At 39.4% G+C, this 25,346-nt stretch overlaps 1 protein-coding gene across 4 annotated transcripts in view; it reads right to left on the reverse strand.

The window, feature by feature from the left end:
- Positions 1-969: 969 nt before the first annotated feature.
- UBE2E3 (ubiquitin conjugating enzyme E2 E3) overlaps positions 970-25,346 on the reverse strand; it is a 54,108-nt gene continuing 29,731 nt past the window's right edge. For 3 of the 4 annotated variants that reach the window (XM_069020497.1, XM_069020498.1, XM_069020500.1), the window contains 3 exons: positions 4,525-4,657; positions 2,651-2,798; positions 970-1,614 (listed from right to left, as the gene is read on the reverse strand). In XM_069020497.1, coding sequence (XP_068876598.1) covers positions 1,517-1,614; positions 2,651-2,798; positions 4,525-4,657 — 379 coding nt within the window. In that variant the 3' untranslated portion in view covers positions 970-1,516. Of the gene's footprint in view, positions 1,615-2,650; positions 2,799-4,524; positions 4,658-20,174; positions 20,326-25,346 lie in introns of those variants that run through there. The other variant, XM_069020499.1, reaches the window with a different exon arrangement.

Consider the following 25,346-nt stretch of genomic DNA (forward strand, 5'->3'; position numbering starts at 1 on the left):
TAACTTTAGATCTAAATTTTTAGCATTTTTTCTATTGCTTTAATATTTAAACTTAACATTCAGTTTTCATATATTAAATGAGCAGAGCATCTTACTGATGGAAGTGCTACATTATCTCCAAAAACACCATGTAGTAAGGGAGACCATAAAGTTTAAAATTAAGTGTAATTTTAAAAATCATTTAAAGGAATCAAGTCTCTTTTTTTTTTTTTTTTTATAATCAATATTGTGACTGGCAAACTATAAAAGCTTAAATTATAAAACTATTAGTGACTCTACTTTTTAAACTGTATGTACTCTAAAGCTGTATTTTTGTACTTACAGATGTTACAAAATTTTCAAGCCAGAAAGTGAAGGGGGAAAAAGGTAGTCTCTAACACTTATACAGATTTCATTTTTACTAAGAAAGGTCCATTTCCCCCACAACTGTTTCTATGTCATATAAATCTGATTAAATTTATTGTACTCCTCTCTTTTCTGGGTAGATGATACAGTGTTCAATCATGCTTTGGAAGACCTTTTTCAATGGATAACTTAGTTCTCTAGGTCAGCAAGTCCAACTTGCTTTACTCAGAAACAAAAGCACCAGACTATCTCTAACTTGGCCCTCCTCCTGCAAAAACCTTTGTAGCAAGACTGAGGCAGTCTGTTCTGAGAGCAGGACTGGCCCTGAAGCAACCAGCTACATTAACTTCTGGAGTAAGCATATGAAATGTGATCATTTCAAGTTGAAAAAGAGCTGAAAATATTAAATTTCAAAAAATTGTAGAAATTTCACTTGTTCTGTTAAAAACAAAACAGGGAAAACTTAAACAATCCACAGGTGTGCATTAAACATTTAATAGCAAGCCTTTGCTTATGAATATTAATTTAAAAATTATCCACAGGGATCTGTGATACATTAGCCTTGCCTTGTTACTATAATTAAATTTATTAAAATATTAATTTAAAATAGGAAAACAAAGAAACTACTCCTTGGGGAACATGTTTATTGTGTTTGAGATGATACACTGGGTGCTCTCTGAGCTACAAAGGGAAAAAGGAAATCCTTTCATTACAAACTGACAAAGGTAAAAGTTAAAACAGTTTTCACAACAGCATGTACCACATATTGGAAATAGATCTGGGTTTAATACAAATGACATAATTCCTAGTAATCTACAGCTACCTTTAATAACTTCATACAGATAATGAATTAGGCTAAAATGCACTATAATATTTGGTTGACTTCAGGAACAGTATCCTTAGTACATCACAAAATACATTTTGATATCCCAAAGAAGCAAGACTTGCAAGTAGGCATTTTAAACATAACTAATCTACAGCTACAAACTTCTACTCTTGATAGCATTTACCTTTTTTGGGGGGGGGCAGTATCCCAGTCTTCAAAAGGATAAAAGCAGAGTAGAATCAGTATAACATATACACAGAAGTCCGTATTGTAAAGGCTATAAAGATTTGTTGCACACTGCAAAGTTGCCTTCTGCACCTTCACACTGCACAAGTAGTTTGTCATTTATGTTGCATATCTCTTGGTCCACTGTCTGGCTATCCTGTCATGTTCTGCTCTGTTGGTCAGGTACTGAGTGGCTATGCTTCCAACCAGAGGATCAGCTGCAAAAGGCAGGAGAAAATGGAAAATGCATCACAAACCATCCCACTAATAACAAAAATCCCCAAACAAAAACACATTTTAAAACACAGCATCCATTCCAAAATATAGTTTAGACCAGAAATACAGTGGGAGCTCTTATCATATAAGACATTTCCAAGCAAGCACACATGAACAAAGCACAACCAACAGAAAAAGAAATCAGAAAAATCTATTGTTGTTATCTGCATATGAATGAATCTTGCCTCAGGCAGGTGCTCTGCTTTCATCCCTTTGGGGTGCAGGGGACATTCAGCGAGCTGCCTGGCACCCTCCAGTCAGAGAGCTGCCCAGGACTAGTGTGAGTTAGTGCCAGGGCTGCAGAACACACCGAGGGGAGCCACTTTGCTTCAGAAGACATCAAGCCTTTGTACCAAAGAGGCTGATCCATTTCTCCCTAACTGTGACCACCTTCTGTAAATGAATGGCCCCTTAGCACTATTGCTCAGTTCCTGCCCTGACTGCAGGCAATTAGCATCCACTGCCTAATGACACTGGTCACACAGTTGTTGCTGAGAATCTGTACTGCTTCCAGTGGAGCTCCTCCCCTCCCCACAGGAGCAGGAAGTCTCTTTGAAAAAGGGAGAGTTCTCTCTGAACATCACCTTCCTTACACTTGCAAGATTAAACCTTTCAACTGCTGTCTTAAGAGAAGAGACTTCCTGCGGCCCCTTCCGACAGGCAGGATTTACAACTCAGGACAATGTCGCTCCTTTCCTGGATCGAACACTCACTGGAGCTCCTGCAATACAGACCTTCATCAGCTTATTTTCTCTATCATATCTTGGAAAAAAAGGACTTAGCACTATTTACTTTCTATTGTGTCGCAGGAGTGAAAAACACATTAAATGTGGGACCACATCAATCTGGAGTGCTTCACCCCCAATTTAAAAAATATTAAATTTTATTTAATCTGCATGCAATCAAATATACAAATTACATTCCATGGCAATTAAGTCAAACAACTAAGAGTCTCTCAGTGAACTATCAGCTCCTTACCTGGGTTGCAATCTGTCAGAAGAGAACAAATAGACAGCAGAACCTTTGAAATAGTCAAAGCAGGGCTCCAGTTGTCTTTCAGGATATCCAGACAGATGACTCCCTGACTGTTGATGTTGCAGTGATAAATTCTGGTGCGGAAAGTAACCTGGAAACACAGCATAAGAGACAGAGAGAGTCATTCAGTGCTGCCCAGGGATGGTGCCCCTTGGCTCTGAGAAGCCTGTGGGACTCCCAGTTCTGCAGAGCTTCTGCAGAGGCAGCTCCTCTCTGCTCAGCTTCCAAACCACAATTGTTTAACAGAAGAGTGACTATTTTCTGTAGCCATGGCTGCCTTTAAGAAACCTACCATGATGAGATTAGGGGCATAAACTGCTTTCACACAGGCCCTTTGTATGGTATCCACAAAAATTAGGACCTACTTTATAATATGGTAGCTATGAACATACTGCATGTCAGGAACATTGTACTCACAAATGTAACTTTACTGTGGTTTCTGAAGCTGAATAAGTAGACAGAATTTGTCTGCATGTGCAGTATTAGTTAATCTTTATCTTTCTTTCCAAAGCCTAAATACAGACCATGAAAATTAGTCTTGTTAAATTAACAATGAAATCTTTGTCCTTACCCTTCATTAGGCACAATATAATATACAGCCAAAACAATGCTATTACACTAAATCCCTCCTTGTTTTTAAATTATTTCAGACTAATATTGAAAGAGCATGAGAACATTCTGCACAAATAAGAAGTGAGAAATATGTAAGTGCTTTAATTCCATAAAGCACAAGAAAATACCGAAATATTTCTTTTTCATACTGATGGGGCTGGGGGTGGGGATCCACAATGTATCCTGAAAATTCCAAAACTATCATGCTCTAAAAATATCTACAAGATTTGAATGAGGAATTTGTCTAAAACTGTGCATCACTTCAGTATAACATTCTTAATTCAGAACATATGAAATGCTGTGGGCTACAGAGAAGTGTGAAATACAGAGAGTATATTCTTTACATTGTAATCATTCTGGTAATGAAAAAAGGTATTAAATTTATAGTAACAAAGTTATAGCCCCCAAAGCTGTAAGTTATAGAATGCTGTGTGGTAGAATGCAGTGAAGTTGTGAGAGTTTTGAAGCATCTTTTCTGGTGACTTGGTCAAGAGTTGTAATATGCCATTAAGGGAGGGGAAAAGGGAATGACCTTTAAATTCTTTCATATCCATTAGTAAATTACAATTTATTAGGTGTCCATACTATTTCTGAGCAAGGAATTGACATTTTCGTTTAAGTTAAGATTAGTTTAATTTAATAAAAATAGCTTTTGCTCAAAACCATTATCAAACAAGATTGCTGGTTTTAGCAGTAGTAAATAGACATTTTAAAATAATGGAAATTCTTCACTCTAATTTACCCAGTTTTAGGTCACAATATAACACTCCAGTTTTCTATGTGAACTTATTTTAGTTGTTTTTTCTTTTGTTAAAATTACACGATAATATTTAATATAGAATCTGGTTCATAACAGAAAAGACTATTATACATGTATTTTAGTAGCTAGAACGAGAAGAAGGAAACATAAGAAATTCTTGTGTTGTCTTCTAATAGAACTACAACTTCTTGAATCTTACCTCTTGATCAGAATTTTCATCTCATTTATCACTTGGTGAAGTTTGGAAATCAGTATTGACTGGGGTAATCAAGAAATAAATTAGACAGGATTTTTCTGAGACTGCAAGCCAAGATTTTGGACCTTGTAGTTTTCAAGAGACCATAAACAAATTTGATATTCAGAAAGTGATGAGCCCTCACTTGGCTGCAAGCCACATTCTTCTCACATTAAAAAATGATAAGCACAATAAAAACCTTACCCTTACCTTTGGTGGCTTGAATGGATAGTCAGATGAAAATGTGATATCCAGGAAGAAAACCCCTCCTTCATATACAGAACCTGGAGGTCCAAGTATAGTAGACCTCCATTCATAAATGTTATCTCCTTTAGGACCGGCACTGTGTAAAGAAAAAAGAGGAGAGGGAAAGAAAGAGTCAGATGTACCTTTGCGGGAGGCATTTTATGGATTTCCTTCAGCATTCATTTTGTTTAATAAAAACCGTTTGACTATTTTTAACACCTACCCAATTTCCAACAGATTTCAGTGGACTTGGTGTTTTAAACTGGCACAAAAGCTGGGACTCTGCTGTCCCTTTGGAGAGACAGCAATGAAACAGAATGACCATGAACTGTGGGACTTTCACTGTCTGAAACCTATCCCCAGATCTATTTGCTTGAGTATGTAGTTGCTCTGAGGTTCTACATCACTTTCATCACCCTTTCTACATCACCCTCTCAATGCCATCATATTCACACACAAAAGGAGTTTTACGTCTTGACCACATTCATCTTCTCCAAGCATTTAACAGATCACATCTTTATAAAAAATGTGGTTTTCAAGCATATGGATACCCATTTATTGCTACTTGTTTTGTAGGCTAGAGTGAAGCGTTACACCCTTGGGCAGCAAAACTAGGGAAGGGAGAGAGAATCAAGTAACATGGAATTGAGCTTCTTACTGCACTGTCATTCCAAATAACTGTTTTCTTCAGGATATATTTGTGTTATGCCTCTGGGCAATCGGCAATGAGACGAGCCAAAAATACTTTATTTTAAGAAGTACAATACTGAATGCATTTCTCACTCGGGGAAGGGTTACTGCATAATTAATTACTAAAGAAAAGCTTTGAAAGAATGGATAAGGGACCAGAATTTTCTCAACTTCTGAGCTATCACTAATACTATTATCATACAATAACCATCTAACCTCCTCACAAAAAACTTTAACCAAACAATAAACCCCTTCCCCCTCCTCCCCCCCACAGAAACCACCACCAAAAAAAATTAAATCTTTAAGCAAGTCTAGATAAAAAGTAACCTAGCCTTTCACAAAGGGCCCTGAATCTGCCCTGCTGAGATCCAAACTTACTGAACTGACTGCTATGGAGAGCAACAGCACTGAGCTCATGCTGGATTGACACAGTGGATTGATCACATCTATGCAGACAAGTCAATAACACAGCACTGCAAAAGATCCTTTCAATTCTCCCCTCCTAGACAGTTTTCCAGGTACCACCTCCATTTCACAGACATGCTGAAGCAGCCCCATCCTTCTCCCTCTGTGATGCCAAGGAACAGGCCCCGAGGACTGTCACATGTGACTGCACATGGAGCGAGCGACGAGGCATGGCACCACACTGCAGCCGGGGGACTGGCGGCTCTGGAATCGCGGACACACACAGGAGCCTCCCTACAAGTGTTAAGGCTCTTCCCACACCATGTCACCCCAGGTACTCGCCATGCGTACGTTTGCAGTCTGTGACACGCCGTGCTGGACACTCGTGCTTACTGGTACTCAAACACCGAGACACTCATCAGAGACAAGGAACATGAGCAGTCTGCACTAGGGATCTGCAATCCCCCCATGAAAAATTTAGCTATTTGTACATTAACATAATTGAGAAAAAAGCAAATGCTGATTTTGATTATGAATTCTCTTTCAATTCATAATTTTCCAAGATGTTTTTTATCTTGCAGACATTTCATGTACCAAATGTTGCAGTTCTTTCACAAACAGGATAAAATAATTATGGAATTTGGATGACATCCTATTTAATTAAAAACAAAAAATTGTTTTATGAAGCTGTAGCTATTTTCCTGCTGCCAAAATGAAAGTAGGTAACAAGAGAATGATGGCCTCCAGAGCACAGCTAGGAAAGAAAGCATACAAGTGCTGTCAAAAATAAAGTTTGGGTCTAAAATCTTACTTTCTATTTGCAACGCATGCATAAAAATGGAAGAAAAATACTAGATGCATTTTAAAGAAAAAAAGGGAAATCCAGAAGGAAACAGGTCCATTTTTGGTAATGCAATGAACCATTTGTACCTTCAATCACTCCAGAAGATAATTTTATTCATGATCCCTAAAAAGCAATTAGTGTAAGAACTGAAAATATTGGGGCAATAATGACAATATTTAAAACCCACACAGGCCATTGAAATGTTTCAATTAATTCTTGACATTCATCAAGCTTACAGCTAATTAGTATTGTGCTTGAAAACCAAATTTCTGTGGAGCAATTCAATTTCAACATTATATGTCCTAATGACTGTTTTATAGTTTAATGCAGAGGTTAGTGCTCTTGCCCTGCATGTCAGGTACTTTTCTTTCATACACCTCTAACAGCTGGATGCAATTCCATCAGATTAATGAAATGGATGTATCAAATCAGTGACATATTTCAGCCCAATGAATCAGTCATGATTAAGTGCAGCACCAGTCCAGGGCCAAACTATTTGGTAATCACTTACTAAGTCAGAGCGTGGGCATCTATGAGCTGGCAGCAACAAGCCCAGTGCCATGGCCCTCTGCCTGTTACTATCTCCTCTCCTCCTCCATGCTACCACCAGAAATATAGGAAAGGATGGGGCTATAATACGAGAAGAGTTGCAAGGCCCTAACCTTGTAAGCAGAAGAAAATGCTGTTTGAAACTCATCCTAACTGCTGAGGAAACATTGCTGCAATGTCAACAGAAACACAAAGCTGCAACAATAAGTGTGCTCAGAGAAAGGAGAAAATTTTAAAATGCTGAGTTATTATATCTGATTGAGATTTGTTAAATTTGTATTTAACAGCCAAAGTTAAATCAGGGATACCTGATTCAGATAAGACAAAGGATTTATAACCATGCTGTAGCCAAGCTAGTCCACTGAACAGATTTAATTTACAAGTGTGGCTTCAGACAGTGAATTTGAAAAGACATGAGGTTAAACTTTAGAAGCCCAAGGGTTCACACCAGGTCTTTCAAACCTAACTCTGCTGAACCCTGGCTCTCAAGCTTCCTGAAGATAAATAACAGCTTTTCCAGCACCGTGTTAAGAGCATTCAAGTGGATACAGCAGCATTCACACCAGCAAGAAGCCTGTTAGACTCCCGATGCAGTAGTTACAGAAATCCAAGTTCAGCTTTCGTTACAATTCATTAAATCAAAACGCATTGAAGCTGCCCATATGGAACTAACTGCAGGACAAGAAATTTCCAATCTACATGATGTTGGTAGCATTTTGCTTTCTGCACTTGCTAAATGCACTGTCAACAGCACTCCTCTAAAACACAGGGCTCTAAATTTGGCGACAGAATGCAACTTCATAGTACTGAGACTGTGCTAAATGAGAAGAAAAAGGATGAAGACAAATGTAATTTGGTTAGATTTGTTGTTAACTCTGTGTTATGCTTTATTATGATACAGAATATGGGTCTGCAATAGCATACAATTGGGGGGCTGGGTGTGTTTGTTTTTAGAAAGCTTCCAACAGTGAAGTCTGCCAGACTCTAGAACAGTCTTACCAGAAATGTCTGTGGTATCATAAAACTAAAGGTACTGCTCTACACCTCTACATGGCACAGATTTAAGTGGTAGAATATTTTCACACATTCTCCTCTCAAAGGCTCCACCCTCAGGTGTGCAACCCAAGCAGGAAGAATCATAGAACTGTAAAGGCTGGAAAAGATCTCTACTGATGATCACACAGGGGGCAGCTAACAAACCAAATGGGGCACCTGGGGTGAGAATCAGGTAAGGAAAGAACTGCCTCCATCCTTCCTAAATGTTTATTTCAAAATGAGATTCAGCAAAATTTACTCTTGAAGTTCTTCACAGACTGCTTAACCACTGCTCTGTCACTATGTAATTTTTACAGCAGTGTAAGTGAAGTCAGTGCTCTAAGAGAGGAACAAGATATCATTTTTGGATTTTTCTTATTTCAATTGAAGGTACTAAGTAAAGAAAGAAAAATGCCCTCAAGCATGTTCCACAAACTTGTGCTTGAAAAATCCACTTCATAGTGCTACAGTAGAGTGAAGTTCTGCAAAATCTTCAACACAGCTTTGGAAATTGACCTTTACAATTCCTGCTGGAACACAGGCATACAGGATGTTACCACCACAAAAGGCTGTGTTTTGGACACCAGCGTCTCAGCTACAGCTGTTGGATGATCTAGTTCAGTGCAACACCACGAGATGCTAAAGGGGCAGAACAGATCCCATCAGCATATACAATTCAGGCAAATACACAGATCCCATCTGGAGGGAGTCTGCCTGCTTCACCATCTCAGCTTCTGAGCTTGATGAACACATTTCCAGTGAAAGAAAAATGCCCTAGGCTCAAGTAACACCAACTTATCACAGAGGTGGAGATTCATATCTACTATGCAGGATATCTAGTGTGGATGCTGATGTTTGCCCCTCAGACTACCCTGACAATCAGGGTAGAGAGAAGAGTGACGGCAGCATAAGGAACATCAAATACTCCCTAACACCAAGGTTTTCCATCTCCCTCTGGTGACACCTACTTTTCACCAGCAGCATGGGGAGCCTGGCTCCTAATTCAAGCTGCTAAACTCAGCACTTGAGAAAATCCTCCTCACCTGTCCATGCAGTGAGAAAGTGAGTGAAAACAGAGCTAGACAATGCTATCTTGTAGCACACTACCTTTTTATCTAGCTACAGATACACACTGTCATGCTGCTGGTAATCAAAGAACAAAAAATAATCTCACAAGCAACCAAATTATCTGGTGCAAGCTGTCTGAGAGTTGCTCAGTGAGAGCCTGGAGAAAGCACAAATCACTTACCAGTAGTTATGTTTTAATGTTAAGCATGGGAATAGAAAGATGCTCAAATTATTTTCTTGCTTTGATATTTTCAACATTTTGAAAAAAATTTGTCCTCTACCTTTTTTTCTTAATTCTCTTTTTCAAGTGTGGAGGCACTCTTCTGGTTTTGGTTAGAGGGCAAGAAAGGAAGTGAACTTTAATTAAAAGACATATGTTTGTGGGTGGCTTTCAGTTCTGTGACCTATGACAAGCATGGATAACAATTTCCATTTTCTTTATTTTTCAATGCCTTGTTTACAAGGCTCTCTGGAGTGCTTATTCTCAGCATTCATATTATCAGTACCAGTGCCTAAGCACCTCTACTTACAGAATCTGGGAACTACATTCTCTAGACACAGAAAGCATACTGGTTTCACTGGCAAGAGCTACAAGTATAGCCCTAATGTTAGGACTGCAGCATTTTTCTAAGGTTGGACACATGAGGGCTGCCTATAGCAATGTATCAAACCCATCCAGAAAGCACTTTTTGATAAGGTGCTCACAGTTGTTAAAGTTTACATGTTATGTGCAATTTTTTCACAACAAAAAGTTTCAGTCTATTGTCTTCTTTATATAGCTACTTATTACTACTGTCCTTATTTTACCTGCCACCAAACTACCTGCTACATTTGTTTGCTGGAAAAGGTTTTTACTGCTTCTAGTGGAAATGAGGACACAAGGATCTAGTCCAGTGTATGGGTCTTTCCTTCTGCTACTTTCCTAAAGTCTATCATGTCCTTATGAAATCTAGAAATCTTATGAAATCTAGAAATTAGTGTTAAAAAAAACCCCAACCAACCTACTTTTAACTCATGGAGCCCCTGATAACTCAGCTGGTTGTAAAGCAGTGCAGGACTTGTGCCCAAGGACATGGTTCCATGCAAAGCAAATGCAACTTGAGAGCTCCTCAAAAGCAGTGTGGCTACTCAAAGCAAAGTGCTGATCCAGCCTAAACTAACTTGGCCAAACCATACACGTTCAGAAAGCAAGTGTCATTTGCCCTCCTGCAGCCAGAGTAGGGCATGAACTTTAGTTTGCTTGCTCTGTTTTGTCTGTAAATGTAACCATGTAACCATGTGGCTGTACTTGGGTCACGTCACACTGTACCATCAGGGGATCCAAGCCTGTGCAGATCTGCTGTTAATCACCCTAAAGGGAAAGATATGTTTCAGACCAGTAGAACCTCCAGTGCTAAACTTGCCATTAGTAGAAGAATATACACTGTTGTTACCAAAGGAAGCTGAGTAACAAATCATTTGCTAATTCCAACAAAGGTGTAATATGTAGAAAACCCAAGCAATGTATTTTGGAAAGCTGACAGTTTTTCCAATGCCTAAATTGGTTCATTGCTACAACAGCTTCTTCCTCCTTGTATTCCTAGTTCCTAGGACCTTTGTTGCTGCTGTTAGAAGTTTGTGCAGGTACTTTCCATCTTCCAGAACAACCCTAGCCCATTACAGAGGCAGAATTCCTGTAATTTTTCTTCTGAAAAAATAACTAAATACCAGAACACAGTTTGGTAAATTACAACAGAAATACTTAATTTAAACCATGTAACAAAACCTATCAGATTGTCTATGCCTATGCTCTTGACAGAGGAGCTGTACCCAGGCAATACACATAAAAGTTTACCAAACATAAGTTGTTTCTGAAAACAGAAATCCCAGGACACACAGGCATGAAGAAATTCAAAATAAACCAAATGCTCAGCAGGAACTAACTTGAAATATGCACAGAAGTCCCTCTCATATGCCTACACTGGAGGAATTATCCATACTACCTAATAAAACACAGAGCAGAACAGTCAGTAAAGGGAAACACTTCCTGCTACTCCACCATGTGTTCATAATAACAAAGCTGTAATTTAGCATAAACTAAAAGATCAGCCCCCTTTCATCAGTGTTGAAAGACCAGTAGTACTAGTGTCAAAACACTATTTTCTTGCTGTTGATATAAAGCTCAATTTGTGCTAGGGCCAAATCACTTCATTGAAGAAATTTGTCTAACAGGTACACAGTTCCCATTTTTGTTCCACTCAAAATTAATGATGAACCTGGGTTTAGCAAACATGGAAAATTTTGCTTTTCTTCTATGAGAAAGGATCTTTCTCAACTCCCTAACACAAACAAAACTCATTTGGGATACAAGCATATTTTATCCATCAGTATGTTTAGCCTCCATACTGATTCTAGCAATTCACACTGAAAGAATCACATGGTACCTGAGAAGTTTTGCATCCTTAGTTTAAGGTGTCCGCCTACAAATACATCCAGAAAATGTGTGCTGTGGAGTATGACTGCAGTGCAAATCTCCCAAATCCCAGACCATCACCTTACCCTGTAGACTGGACTGAGATTACACTATTAGTAAGTCATTCAGTTGTTCTGTGGCATCAAGGTGTTTCAGACATCAGTCACCTCCACCCTTCACTGCAAAATCTTCATGTCAAAAAGCTATGTGACACTGAGAAATCCAGTTTAAGATTTCCTACCAATACTTTCAATGACACTTCTAATGTCAACAGAGATTATGATTCCCTATGATTCCCAACATCCCTTACGCACACCTTTCAGATGGAGGAAGAACAAGCAGTTAAAACAATTTCACTAAAGGACCTAATTAAACTAAAAATACAACTGTCTTAAAAAATGTACTAAACTTACAAAGACTCATGCCTATGGACAGTAAGTGGGCAATTTTCAACAGACTAAGCCTGCAAGTTAACTAATGAAATTAAATTAAATTAAATCCCCAGCTATCAACTTACATCAAATACCTAAACATTAGGCAATTCCAAATGTATTAAAAATGTGACCAGTGTATTTAAAAAATCTCCTACTGCTCTGCAGATTATATTTTCTGAGGAAGGTACCTTCATCCAAAAATTGAAAGGAACACCTATGAACACTGTTTTTAAAGATGGAAAGCACCTTGGTGAATTAGAGAATCACCACCATCTGACAATTCAAGCCTAAAGGCAGACTCTGATTAAACTTGTGACCAGTGTTAATGTTGTGGAAAAATTTGATTCTAATATCATAAAAGAATAAAGTGCAATTTATAGACCACAATTTATTCAGGTACTTCATGAAGGACCAAGAAAGATAGAATTGCTGGGAAGTCACCTTCACTGAAATGTGTGTATCCACCTGTCAAGAAGATGAACACCCAACGTGCCTGGTGCTCCCCCCAGTGGAACCTCCTCCTCTGCCTTCAGGATGTCCAGGACTGGGCTTCTTCATAGCTTCACAGCAATATAGCTAGAAGTTGCCCTTTCCCCTTCCTCTAAAAAACCAGCTTTCAACTTCAGCAAAAAAGTTCTAGCTTGCCCACACAGAAGTAAAGACAAAAACCAGCCAGTCAGATAACCCTGCCTCCATTACCACACATTAACACTCTGAAAGAGAAGCACCTATGTAGGATTTAATGACCTCTAATACATGTGTATCAGTTCTGTACTTAGAGTTGTTTCATACTAACTTCTTGAATGCTAACCTGTAGCAAGCACTGAATATTTTCGTTGAAAAGAAGTCTGTATTTTCATCATCTAAGTCAGTTCTTGGTCCAGTCTTCCTGACCTTCTAGCACAGGCTTTCTCTCAAATGTAATTCTCTTATTACTTTTAAATACTTTCTTCCTCTTGCCTCTATCCACTTCCACATCAGATTGTACAGCCTAACAAACCAAAAATGCTGTGCCATAGCTCCCCTGTGTCAGACGCCTACCTTGAAGCCATAAAAGTCTGATGGAAATCTCTGTAACTAGGAAAAAGCTGTATTTTTCAAAAAAAAAGAATTGTCCTTTCCCAGTTCATACATCAAGACCTTCCCCACCTTGCATGCTATAGGGACACCTTCTCAAGTCCAGCTCCTTTCCAAACATGCTTGGGGTCACCATGTGGACTATCTGAATTGAAAGTAGTTACTGGTTTTAAAGGGCCGTGAATCTGTTTAGCCAAAACTCAAGAACCTTGTTCAGCACGACAGTTCAATGTTCAGAGGTTTATCTTTAGTTCTGTCTCCACACTGGCTAGCAAAATTTCCTACACTGAGGGTTGATTAAATGAGCTTCTCACTTTTTTTCTTTTTCGGCAAGACTCATGATCTGAAACGAACACCAGAACTCTGGCTATGAGCTTTAAACTCTGCTTAGAGCAAAATGATGGCATTCAGCACAGAGGACAAGTTTATCATTGATGACAATTTCTATATATATCTAATTTATTATTTAATATTAATTGCTCTGTGGTGCTGAGCAGGTTGGGAAGTAACCAGTGATTGCTGCCAGGACTCCTGGAAGCAGCAGCTGGCTGCAGACTGGCTTGGATGCCATCACCAGCACAAGAATTACAGCAATGGGGCAAAAGTGGGGGCTGCAGCAGCTCAACCTGAACTGGTTTAAAACATGCTGGAATTATATTCTGCAAGTGCAATTCCAGAGCTACAGTAGGGATAAAGTAGGGGCTCAGGATCCTCTCTCTGACACCATTCTACAACGTTCATTTAGTACGTAAGTTGTAGAGTGACCCAACATTATGAGCATTAACTGCCCTGGCCCAAGACAGGGCAGGCTTGACTTGGGTTCTGAAACATTAGCCCAACAATGTCCACTTCACTGGTTAAATGAGTGTTGGAGAGTTTCAAAACAAAAGCAACTGAGGATAAGAATCTGCTTTGTATAATGTAGAGCTGGAAACAGCTGAAGTAACACTTGGTACAGAGAATATATAAATGTAATTTATGGATAAAAAGCATTAAAACACCATGGGAATACCAACTCTAGTTCCAAAAGCACAGCAATTCAAAGGAATACAGAAAGCATAATGCATAAAAATACACAGAAATCAATGTCTGATACGAGTTCATTTTACTCCACAAAGGTGTACTACACTACAGAAAAATGTGAAAATAATAATTTCAGGGGAAAGACGGGTCAATAAACATCTCAGTGAAACAAGTCTCACCTAGTAAAATCTGTTTATTGAAAAGCCAGATCCAGCCCAACTATTGCTTCCTCTACCAATAATAATTTAATATTCCAAATGTTCTCTGTGGAGATAGCTGCAGTGTAAGGAGCAGAGGCTGTTTGGGTTAGCCTTGGGAGCAACGCTTTGTACCCCTCCTCTAAGGGAGCTGCCACTGCTCAGGACAAGCTAAGGAATCTGCGACCCCCACAGAAGTCTGCTGTTGAGCTTGGACCACTGGTACCACTAGACTAAGATATGCTGCAACTCCATTGTAAGAAAAGTCATTTTCTCCCACAGCCCAGATTCGAGGCAGCTGTTGGGAAGCGGCAGTTTACTGCCTGCAGTAGGATACAGCAGCTCAGACCCTGGGCAAATCAAAAGCACATGGACAGCACCAACACTGGGCGCTAAATCCCGCTTTCCATAGCTCAGGTAACTGCACCAGTTGCACTGCATTCAGGAATTAGATACTGCCACAACACAAACATGGAATGGCTGTGAACTTAGGAAGAAAAGGCTCACACTGTGTATGGTTTTTATTTGAGGCTATAAGCATGATTTATCAGTGGAGAGAATAAGCTTAATGTCTACTGCTGCAAAATTCATCAGGTTATATACAAATTAAGTATAATCTCTTCCAACATGTCCTAATATTATATATTCACACATAACTCTACTTCCTTCATATTCTCAGTCAGTATAATTTAGTGAACACCATTAACCACACATTGGCTTACATTTGCAGTCTAGGAAAAATAATTTTCTTTCTGAGAACAAATCTCAATAAAGCTTTTTCTCTGCTGCAAATGCCTAATTTTGAAGTAGTGCACTGCTATAAAAATTAAGACAGGCTGTCTGCTCATTGCACTTTATAGACTCAGAGCTGAAAAATAAACATTTTTACTAGTAACTACTGTGCTGGGACTGATTACTGATGTTTAGGTGGTAAAATATTTGTAACAAAAAAAAAGAACTAGTAAATATATCATTTTGTTCTTAACCATTTTTAGTGCAGATATCTAAGACAAGATCAATATTCTGTTTTATACACAAAATAATAAACATGACAGGTCAATGACTTGATAAAAGTGACTGCACAGGTAAGGGGCAGAACAGGGTACAGAAGCAGTCTCCCAAGTCTCTGCCAAGTAACCAAAGCACCAGGTCTCAGCAATTCTTCCCATTCAGTGCTTGAAGGTTTATACACCTGAACTTCAGAAACCCCAGAACCACAACTTATCCTATAACCAGGGTATAGGTAAGTGCTCCCAAGAGACAGCTTATAAAAATAACTCAAATGGCAAGTTTCCTTTCTTCCTTAAATCTTCCTTAATGAAACTAAAAAACACCAGTGCTGGAAAATAACAATAGTAGTGGTAATAATGATAGCAACAACAACAATGGTAATAATTACCAAAGGATTGAGCTCTGGCCTGGCTCTGGGTCCCTTGCACCCGAGTGTGCTACCTTACTTCCATGGAGAAGGTTGCCAGGTGCCAGCTCTGACAGCAGTGCCAAGCCTCTCTGGCATTTTGGGCCAGGCAGGGGAGGTAACCAGTCAGTCATGCTCCAGCAACTCCCAGCTGTGGTGCAGCCCCTGGGGAGCGCAGCAAGCTGCTGTGGGGCAGACTGACACATTGGCTCAGGCAGGAAAAGCCATAAAGAGCTCTTTGACAGCTTCTTCCCTCTCCCCATCACACAAGGCAAATGCCAGAACAGAAGACAATCCTGCAATGGGAGAAATGCTGGACAGGTTTTTTTGTAGGAGTTGATTTTCCAAAGGGGTACTTGGACATTCTTCAATAGCCCACTGATAATTTGCGAACACAAAGATCCAGCTTTTCAGAGTTATGCTTCATCTCACCCCTATTTTCCCCTCATCACAAGCAGCAGCAGCATTCACAGGGCAGGACTCCATAAGAACTGGAAGCTAATTACCAGATATCTTGGAAATCTTTCCAATCTGCACAACTTCATCCAGTTTCCAATGCTTAGCATTAGCTCTTTTGGAACCTCTTCATCCTTATTTTTGTGTAACAAATTTTCAACAAGGCAGGAGTTCTTTGTTCTCCCCTAATAAAACAACCTAAAATGTTAACACTTCAGCATGAAACTAATGAACTAAATGCACTTTTCTGGAGATCTGAGCAGACGTACAGGCATTTCCAGATTTATGTGAAAACATACTAATTCTGGAAGAAGTCCTTTAGGCCGTGTTTTTAAAATAACTTCAGAACTACAAAAATGAATACAAACAACAGTTGTAAATTATCTGTGTTTTGCCAAGCATATGGCCACTCAATTGCTGCACTTATTGAGGATAATCTAAAATAAAATCTTATAGGAGGATGAAAAGAGAAGTGGACCAAGTCAGACATTTACTTAGATGCAACATCTTTGTCCATAACATTTTATTCCATAGAAACGCTAGTGGCAATGTAGAGATACACTCTGCAGAGTATTGAGCGTCCAAGTCTGCAATTTACAGGGATGGAAATGATTTTCAAATGTCTCCTCTTGGGGGATATAGTGAAAAATATGAAGAGTTGGTTGAGTATTTCTGCTCCTGCAGTACTGCTGACATGGGAGACTGTCAGTCTGATACAACCTGTTTCAGTGGGATACTTACCAAGTACCTGTATGGATTTAGTATGAAGTGGGAATATAGACCCCAATATAGACCCCATTCACATGAATCCTCCAGCTGGCAGAGTTGGGGGGGGTTGAAACACCACAGAAGACAGCATCTCTGTATGTGCAGCTGATTGCAAAGCAAATGCCTGATGATGCTCTGACTGCACTATGGAAGGGAAGACAGCCCTGAACTACCTAGGAAATGTATCGTATGCCCAGGGCCAAGAGGAATGGATGACATACAGATTTTTGGTAGCTGTGCAGTGGGAATGTCCTGTTTAACATCAGCATTGCTTTATTTAAACCTCTTTGGACAAAAGAATTCTCACTTTGGGCAAAACACCAAGACTGCTGGATGCCACCTGCTCTGGAAAGACTGTCATGACTAAAACTCGAAGCAGTACTTTCACTTTTATTTTGTACAAATTCTACCCTGTGGATGTTGTCGATTTCATGCTATAAAAATAAGTAATCTTTATCAGCACTCAGTTTTAAATGTATTTAGATGCATGCATTTTAGGTAATAAGCCTAAAATATTCTGTACTCCTTGCTAGTTGGAGGTCATCTGTTACAAGTATCATCTTACCTCCCTTCTCCAAAATACTAACTTAAGTACCTAAAATATAGTTCTCAGTAAATGGTATTCGAAAGCATTCAGGAACATCAATTTTATAAGAACTGACACTACAGAAGGAACATGTCCCAGACCAAGTGACAGCTAAATCACAGCCTTCATTTGAGCTGCTTCTTCAAGCAAACACTAGTATTCACTACAAAACCTCCGTGGCTAAAAAGAAAAGTGGCAAACATAGAATTAGTGGCTGTGTTCACACGTGGATGACTATCCAGGAAGACTGTGGTGACATGAAGCTGCCCTTTTAGAAGGCACAGAATGACATGATCCCTCTGTTGCTGGTACGGCCACAGCCCCCAAGCAGCAAAACTTGGAAATGACTGGCCCCTTCTACTACAGGTTACATCCCCTGTGCCTTTGGAAGAAAGGCAGCAAGAAGCCTCATTCATTCAAGGCAGTGCTGCTCCTGAACTGCATGGCTGTGATGAACTTGGGGCCCACATGGGCTTGCCACATGGGAGACAAAAGTGTAATGCTAAGGCAGCAACACCGTTTTTTTTTTTTACAGTCAGACTAAAAGTAAAAAACTGTTTAGAATATATTCTAAGAAGAGAAGTACTGCAAGATGTGGTACCATTCTCCTGCTGACAGTCAATGCTGAACTGATCTATAAGTAATTTCTGACTTTTTCCAGAAGCTTTCCTTGTCACTCTTAGCAGCACTAGGGAGCCCACCCTAAGTTTTTGTGTATTAAAGATAAATATTTACTCTGTTTTCCTCCAGGGCACTTGGCTCCCCATGCTATCCTGAATGCCTTAAACACTTACGAGTCTTTTTTTCTTTAAATGTTAACAAATTTCAGTCATTATTAAGGCAGTTTTATGAGTGTGGCTTTTTGAAAAGATAGATCATCTAACATGTTCTGAAGCAGTCAACCTATAACACTTTCAACATGCCTCCCAAACACTTCAGAGCTGGCACCTCCCTTTCAAGATCTGCCCTGGAGAGACCTCCAGCACCCAGCATGACCTCATTAACCACTGACTCAGCTGAGCCATGGAAGATGCAGCAATCCATGTCTTATACAAGGCACTAAATCACTCAAGGTATAAAGACAGCGACTAGCAGTATGAAGTGAAACATATAATGATGATATATTTTTGATGATGATGATATATGTTGTTTCTTTGCTTTCCTCTTTCTGTTTTGAAAGCTTTATATATACTCTGCAGACTGGCATTTCTGTACTTCTCGGATCAACTAAGTGGTTATGCCAAGCCTTCCTACGAACAAGAATTAACATTAGTCATTTAAAGAATTACATTAGTCACTTAAAAATCAACTGCCTACACAGTCATAAACTAATCCACTCGGCTCAATCATATTGGAGCTACAAATCCTGACCAGACCTGCCGTGTGATGTAGGAAGAACTTTGTGGAGCACTGAAAAGGGTGAACCTGCCCGGCTCTGGAGAGACAGTGCCATTGGGATGCCTCCTGGAAACCCTCCCCAGACGTATGGCGCACCAAGGACCCACCTTGCAAATATCCCAGCCTTGAAAATCTCTAATGCTCTGAAGGTCAAGCTCCACCCTCAAACCCATATAAAAGCCAGGAGGCAATTTTGCTGGCACTTCCAATAAAGTGCTGCCTAAAAAACAGGCACAGGCTGGATTTTAGCTTCTGAATGGTCTCTGGGCTCAGCTCCAAGCAGCAGATCAGAGATTCAGGGAACAAGGTAAAGCAGGAATGGCTAAGGGTTGTATCCAAACATGGTACATTTGATATGCCAAGCACAAATAAACTAAACATAGCTGTCTATTTGGCATCAGAAAGCAGCCAACAGAAGAATAAATCCCAGCTTTCAAACACTGACTTCCCTCCAGCTTTATCTACTTGTTGTTTGATTAATTTTGACAAGTGTGGTCCACAAAACTAATGTATCACTTCTGCAGACCGTACATTTCCAGCCTCCTTACAGTTCAAATTTTCAAGCTCTTTACACCTTCCCACTCCATTCACAGCCTTCTTAACCTCCCTTAGAAATGCAAGAAAAGTACGTCTTCACTAAAAACTCACCCAGCAGAGACTGACTGCGGTTCTCCCAAAATGTGCATACGTTTGCTCTACCTCTCTTCCTCCATCTGGCTCACTTGAATGCCACCCATCCCTTCTCAAAGAGATCTTCTTCCCCTTCCTTGAATATGCCCCTAGTAATCCTTCTGTTACTCTTCTCACAATGAAGGCAATCCTCATCCCATGAAGACAAAATTCCTTTTCCTAGGCAATCTCTCAGATTCAAGGACGAAATATTAATTATAAATGACATAGTTTTGTCATTCCTATCTGTTGAACATATATATCAGACACACAGCAATACCGAAGTGTCATTCACCATCACTGATTCCAACTCGAATTACTCACCTTAGACTCATATTCAAACTGGAGGAGTTTCGTTTACAAAACTTTACTTCTGAGAACGCCATATAACTAACAGCAACTACTGAAAACTAGAGGGGTTTTCTTCCTGAATTTCTAGTCAAATGACCCTCTTTTTATGTGGTTGTGTGAATCAACACACACAGCTGATTGAGGACAACCAAAAAAACCACAGCTGAAATGCAAAGAGTAAACTTATTTTGTTACCTTGCTGACTGGAGCATCCCAAAACCACATTGGCCTACAGACACCCAAAAGGAGAATGCAGGCACTGTCAGGCTCAGCCCAGTCGCAGGCAGGGCATCGGGGCTGCTGTTTGCACCCATTTATCAAAGGGCCACGCACGCGTGGTGTAACACCATGCTGTGATTTTCCTCTGGGCTTTTTATGATCTCTGCTTTGATCTCTCTCTCTCCCAAGACAGGGAGCACAAGCATGTCTGGGAGAGGGACTCCAAGTTTTTGTAAACACCTCTGTTATCTCTACACAGAAATTCTACTTCTCAAACAGGCAAAGGATAAACAGCAGTAGGCATAATAAATGGTTTCCCACACTGTTATTCTCCAGGCCTTGGAATTCTCAGCTGCAAGGTCACTTGATGGAATCTACCATCCTCCTCACCATTCTTCTGTGTTCAACCCTTCCCTCCCCACACTGGCAAAATACTTCTTCATTGGTTTATGTCTGTTGCATAATAATATAAAAACAATAATGTTTTTACTATAAATTAAGTCTAAAGAGCATGATACACTGCCTCTAGCTGTTTGCATCTTAATCTCAAAACTGTATCAATGCAAATCTGCTGTAGCTACCTGAAATACTTTGATCTGCTAACAGTGCTTATATTCCTCCTGTCAACATTTATTTCTCCTTAAAAATCTTTCTTTTTAATCTAGAAATATTTCAATAGTAAGGAATAGAAAAGTAAAAGGAAAATGACAAGGAAATATTAGAGGAGATGATTAAATATTCATAAACTAGGTAATGCTAAATTCAAAGTTACACATGACAACTTTAATTCTAAACTCTCCTAGAAGTTCCTGACATTCCCTTTAACTACCTGTCTATACACTCTCTTAAATAAATTTTCACAACTTCAGAGACACCACGTTTTAGTTAGACAAATATTTTGTATCTATAACCCATACATTTTGTATCTATAACTGTCTATACCCAGCTTCCTGCCAGTCAAAATACTAAAATACCAGAGAACATCTATGGCTCACATGCTGAGTTGAGTTCATCACCAACATCCTTGAGAGAGTTACAAGGATGACAGTTCCACTGCTAAAAGGAGTTACATGTTATACAACCATTAACTTTGATAAGGAAGAAAACGTCTTGGAAAATAGTGGGGCTTTTTTTCTACAAAAGACTTCAAACTCATGCCAGTGTCATAACAGGCAAATTAGGCAAATATACAAGAAATTAAACATTACAGGATGTATTAAGTGCACATGAAAATAGGCAAAACCAGCATCCTCAATTTGAGAAACAAACAAATTTAAAGCAACTGTACAGTACAGGGCAGCTGTACGTACAATTTTAGAGATACCGCAATTAGTCTGTTTACCATGAAAATACATACGTGTGTTCAGATTTGCAATTGTTTTACACTTGGGTATTTGTAAAGTTATCCAAGCAGCAGCAGCAGCTGCATTCCTTCTGAGCTCACTATTCCAAATCTGCATTTTTTTGTAAGAAATCCTAAAAATGGTAAGGCATAAAAAATCCTCTGATTTCTTCACAGTCAGTTCTCAGCCAAATATGCTGAGAGTTTCCCTGCTTGCTCTCAGTGCCCTGGCCATGACATCTTGTACACTTGCCATGCACAAGGCTGTTTCCCTGCCTCCTGCTTTCTTTCAGCTACAAGACACTGAGGCTACTTTTCTGCAGCTTGTATCTAAATCAGAGTTTAAGATGATACTCAGATGTTAATATTCAAATACTCACAAAAAAGACAAAGGATTGAATAATTTATTCTGCAGACCCCCATGTGTAAGAATGGCTTTCATCTGTAAAGATATTATCTCATTCACCCTCTATCTCAATAAATAAAACTGTAAACAGTTCTTTTTTTTTTTTTAAACACATAAACAACGTTTTATTTATTTTGATTTCGTTTTCTCAAATACTTTACTTTTACTTTAGCTGAGGACTTAGACTCAAAATATACCTGCATTACTGAAGAAGACAAAAAATGATCCCAGCAGCAGCACATCTGAACTAAACCAGCTCTCCCTGAAGGACAAAAAAAGTTCTTCACCAGCCGGAGGCTGGATATCCCAGTCTTGCAGCACAGACACACGCACAGAAGACACACTGGCAAAAGCACACACAACACAGTCAAAACCTACAGAAACATTCTCAGGGATTTCTGCACAGCTACTGAATCATGACCAGATTCTTCAAGAATCATCAGGCTTCAGCAGCAGAAACAAGCAACCAGAGTAAGGAGGAAAGAGCAGCAGGAAAACTCCATCAGCGTGTGGTGCACACAAATAATATGGAAAAATATTAAAGCTGCTTTTCCCAAAACTCACCTCAGTGCCACACTCTGCTCTGGGAATATATGACACACCAGTGCTGAGGGAGGCAGGAGCCGGCCTTGTTCATGGTGACTCCATGAATGAAGCCTGGAAACATGCCAGCTGAGTGTGGCATCAATCCATTTCCCTGCCTGGCATAAGACAGATAATGCTGAGAAGTTAAAGCTATCTGTATGACTTTTGTTGGCCTCTGGGCTGTGCCCTACTCTGTAACTGAGAGGTGTTTTCCAGGTCAAATGCCACCTCCAGACTTCAACAGGTCCCACGGGTGTTGTAACAACAACAAACCAGAAAGACCCAATGCCCAAAAACTAAACCTTCAAACTCTATGTGGTTGGTTTTTTTTAATCACAGAAACACCAAAAATAAACTCTGCTAAGGTAGAGACTAATTTGGTTATTTCTTGAAGTAAACTAGACTCTATCAGCTAACTCACTGCATTCCAAGGAACTGTCATCAAATGAAGGTAGTCACACAGGATTTTAAGGAAAGAAAGTCCGGCTGGAAAGGGGTCGGTACTGTTCCCTCAGCATTTGAGGGCCCACCTCTGTATGTCCTGCAGCAAAAGGATGGACAAGATGCCCTACACTAGATCTGTTACTCGTCTTAGATGGGAATACCTGTTGAAGAAGAGGTTACAGAAGTCATTGTCCTGGTAGATGTACCACCCACACAGGAACTAGTGACACCAAGTCTGAAATTTGACTCCATGGCAACATACAACTTCTCTTCTATATGCTGACACAACGTTAACTTTTGAAGCCTAATTATGATCATTGAGATTTCAATAAACTTACTCTGCTGTTGAACAACAAACAGAAACATGTTATCAGGCAGGATTTGCTCAGAGCTGCCAAGGAGACACTTGGCATGTCCCACTCCTCTGTTCCTTTCAGTGGGGCTGTTCCAGGACAAACATGCTTTCAGAAAAATTTAAATAAGCTGGAGTAGCTGGATGCAATCTTGATTCTTACTTAGAGGAGCAGCATATAAAGGCACGTCCAAAAACGAAACAAAAGCTGTGTGCTCAGGTCCAGACTTGGAGGGAGAATTCACAAGTGCTGAAGAGCTGTCAGCAGAGGGTCTGCTGGAGTGCAGTGGAGTGAAGCGGGGAGGACCCTTTTCCCAGTGGTTACAGAAAGTCAGACAGGCTCAGTTTTATTATCTGGGAAATGTAACAAATGCCAGCAGCAAGAAGTCAATTAAACAGAGCCTTGAAATGATAAATGAGATCAGCAAAATACACAGTATTATCTTCTGTTCCTAGAGAGGTAAGAGTTTATGTTGGCTGGAACAATTTTAGAAACATTCCATGCAGAACAACACTACAGGAGGAGATCGTACTGTCCCCTTTCCTGAAGATTTACCAGAGACCTCGACTAGCCTCAGGGAACTGTGGGGATCTAGGTAGAACAGCTGATTTCTCAGCCTGAAGCTGGACTAGTCACTGCCTGTGTCAGTGTGATGAGCAGGTTTAGCTCTTGAGCTGTTAATGGCTTTTAGTGGCAAATCCAAGCAACATGCAACAGGACAGGAGAGAGGGAGGCAATAAAGGCCAATAAAGATCCAAAACTGAGGACATTTTCCTATTTAAAGGCTTTCTGGGTAGATGCTCCTCCCAAATTTAATGGAGGAGGTTGAAAAGATTTCAGCAGAACTATTTTAATCTGTAGCTTTTCACAGGACACATGCAGGGTACATAATGGTTGGTATATTTAGTTGGCATAGAAATATTTTGCTGGCATTGGCTATGCAGAGCATTATTAAGATGAACAAGTGTATTCAGTCCCTTTGATCAAACTCTGTTCTCAATCTTGTCTGAGGCTTGACTAATATTACTGATGTCAGTGTAGTTGCTTTAAACCAATACACTGTATTACACTTTAGACACTAAGAAATGCTAGTAAGAATTAATTTACTTAATTCAGAATTCATTGTGCTTTTATCTAAAGCATAAAGTATATTTTAATGTATAGCTAATGAATCAACAATAATTAACATTTAACAATAATTATTAACATGAATAATGTATAACTAAAGAATTAGTCAATGAATTAATGAAAAATGTAAGAGACAAAACTGAAAGTGAAACCAACCTCCAGTGCTTTAGATAAAAATCTATTTATAATTCCTTCAGATTTAATATCTATTTTACAAAAAAAAAAATCTGTCAGAACCTCTACAATCTCTCCAAATAAGATACAAAGTCTCTTAATATAAGATACAATTCCTTGGCATAAGAAACGAAATCTCTTCAGGTTAATTCACTGTTCTGAGCAAGGGCAAACCCCACAATCTTTTTATTTGCTTTCTTGGTAAACAGATTAGATCCATATTCAGCTACAGTGTTACATATGCATGTGACAATCACTGGCATATTGCTTTGCCAGCGCTCAAGAACATTTCTCTACCAGTTAAACAATCTTTCCCGAAATAAACACATCTTTTCTGTTATCACAAGCTATAAAGCAGTTCAAGAGCCCTGAAATGATCTTTTCATTAGTTTGAGATGCTTAAGCATCTCAGTACTGAAACATCCCTTATAAGCCTTATGAGACAGGAAGTGAATAAATCCTGCTCTCCCATTCCCTTAATGAGAATGCCTAATAAAAATGTAAACTAATTCTCTTGACTGCCACTATCCTGTCTACTGAATGAAATCTTCCTTTGCCTTATCATATATTTCTATAACTTTAAAGCTACAATATATTTATGGCTGTTCGAGATTACTCAGCCAATGCCACCAGTTCACACTAGTTTCTTAACTTCCCTCATTTTTCTTTCCTTGGCTGAGGCCAGACAAGATCACCCGCCCTGTTAGCAAATCCAT

Source organism: Aphelocoma coerulescens, chromosome 7, assembly GCF_041296385.1.
Source record: "Aphelocoma coerulescens isolate FSJ_1873_10779 chromosome 7, UR_Acoe_1.0, whole genome shotgun sequence".
Taxonomy (NCBI): domain Eukaryota; kingdom Metazoa; phylum Chordata; class Aves; order Passeriformes; family Corvidae; genus Aphelocoma; species Aphelocoma coerulescens.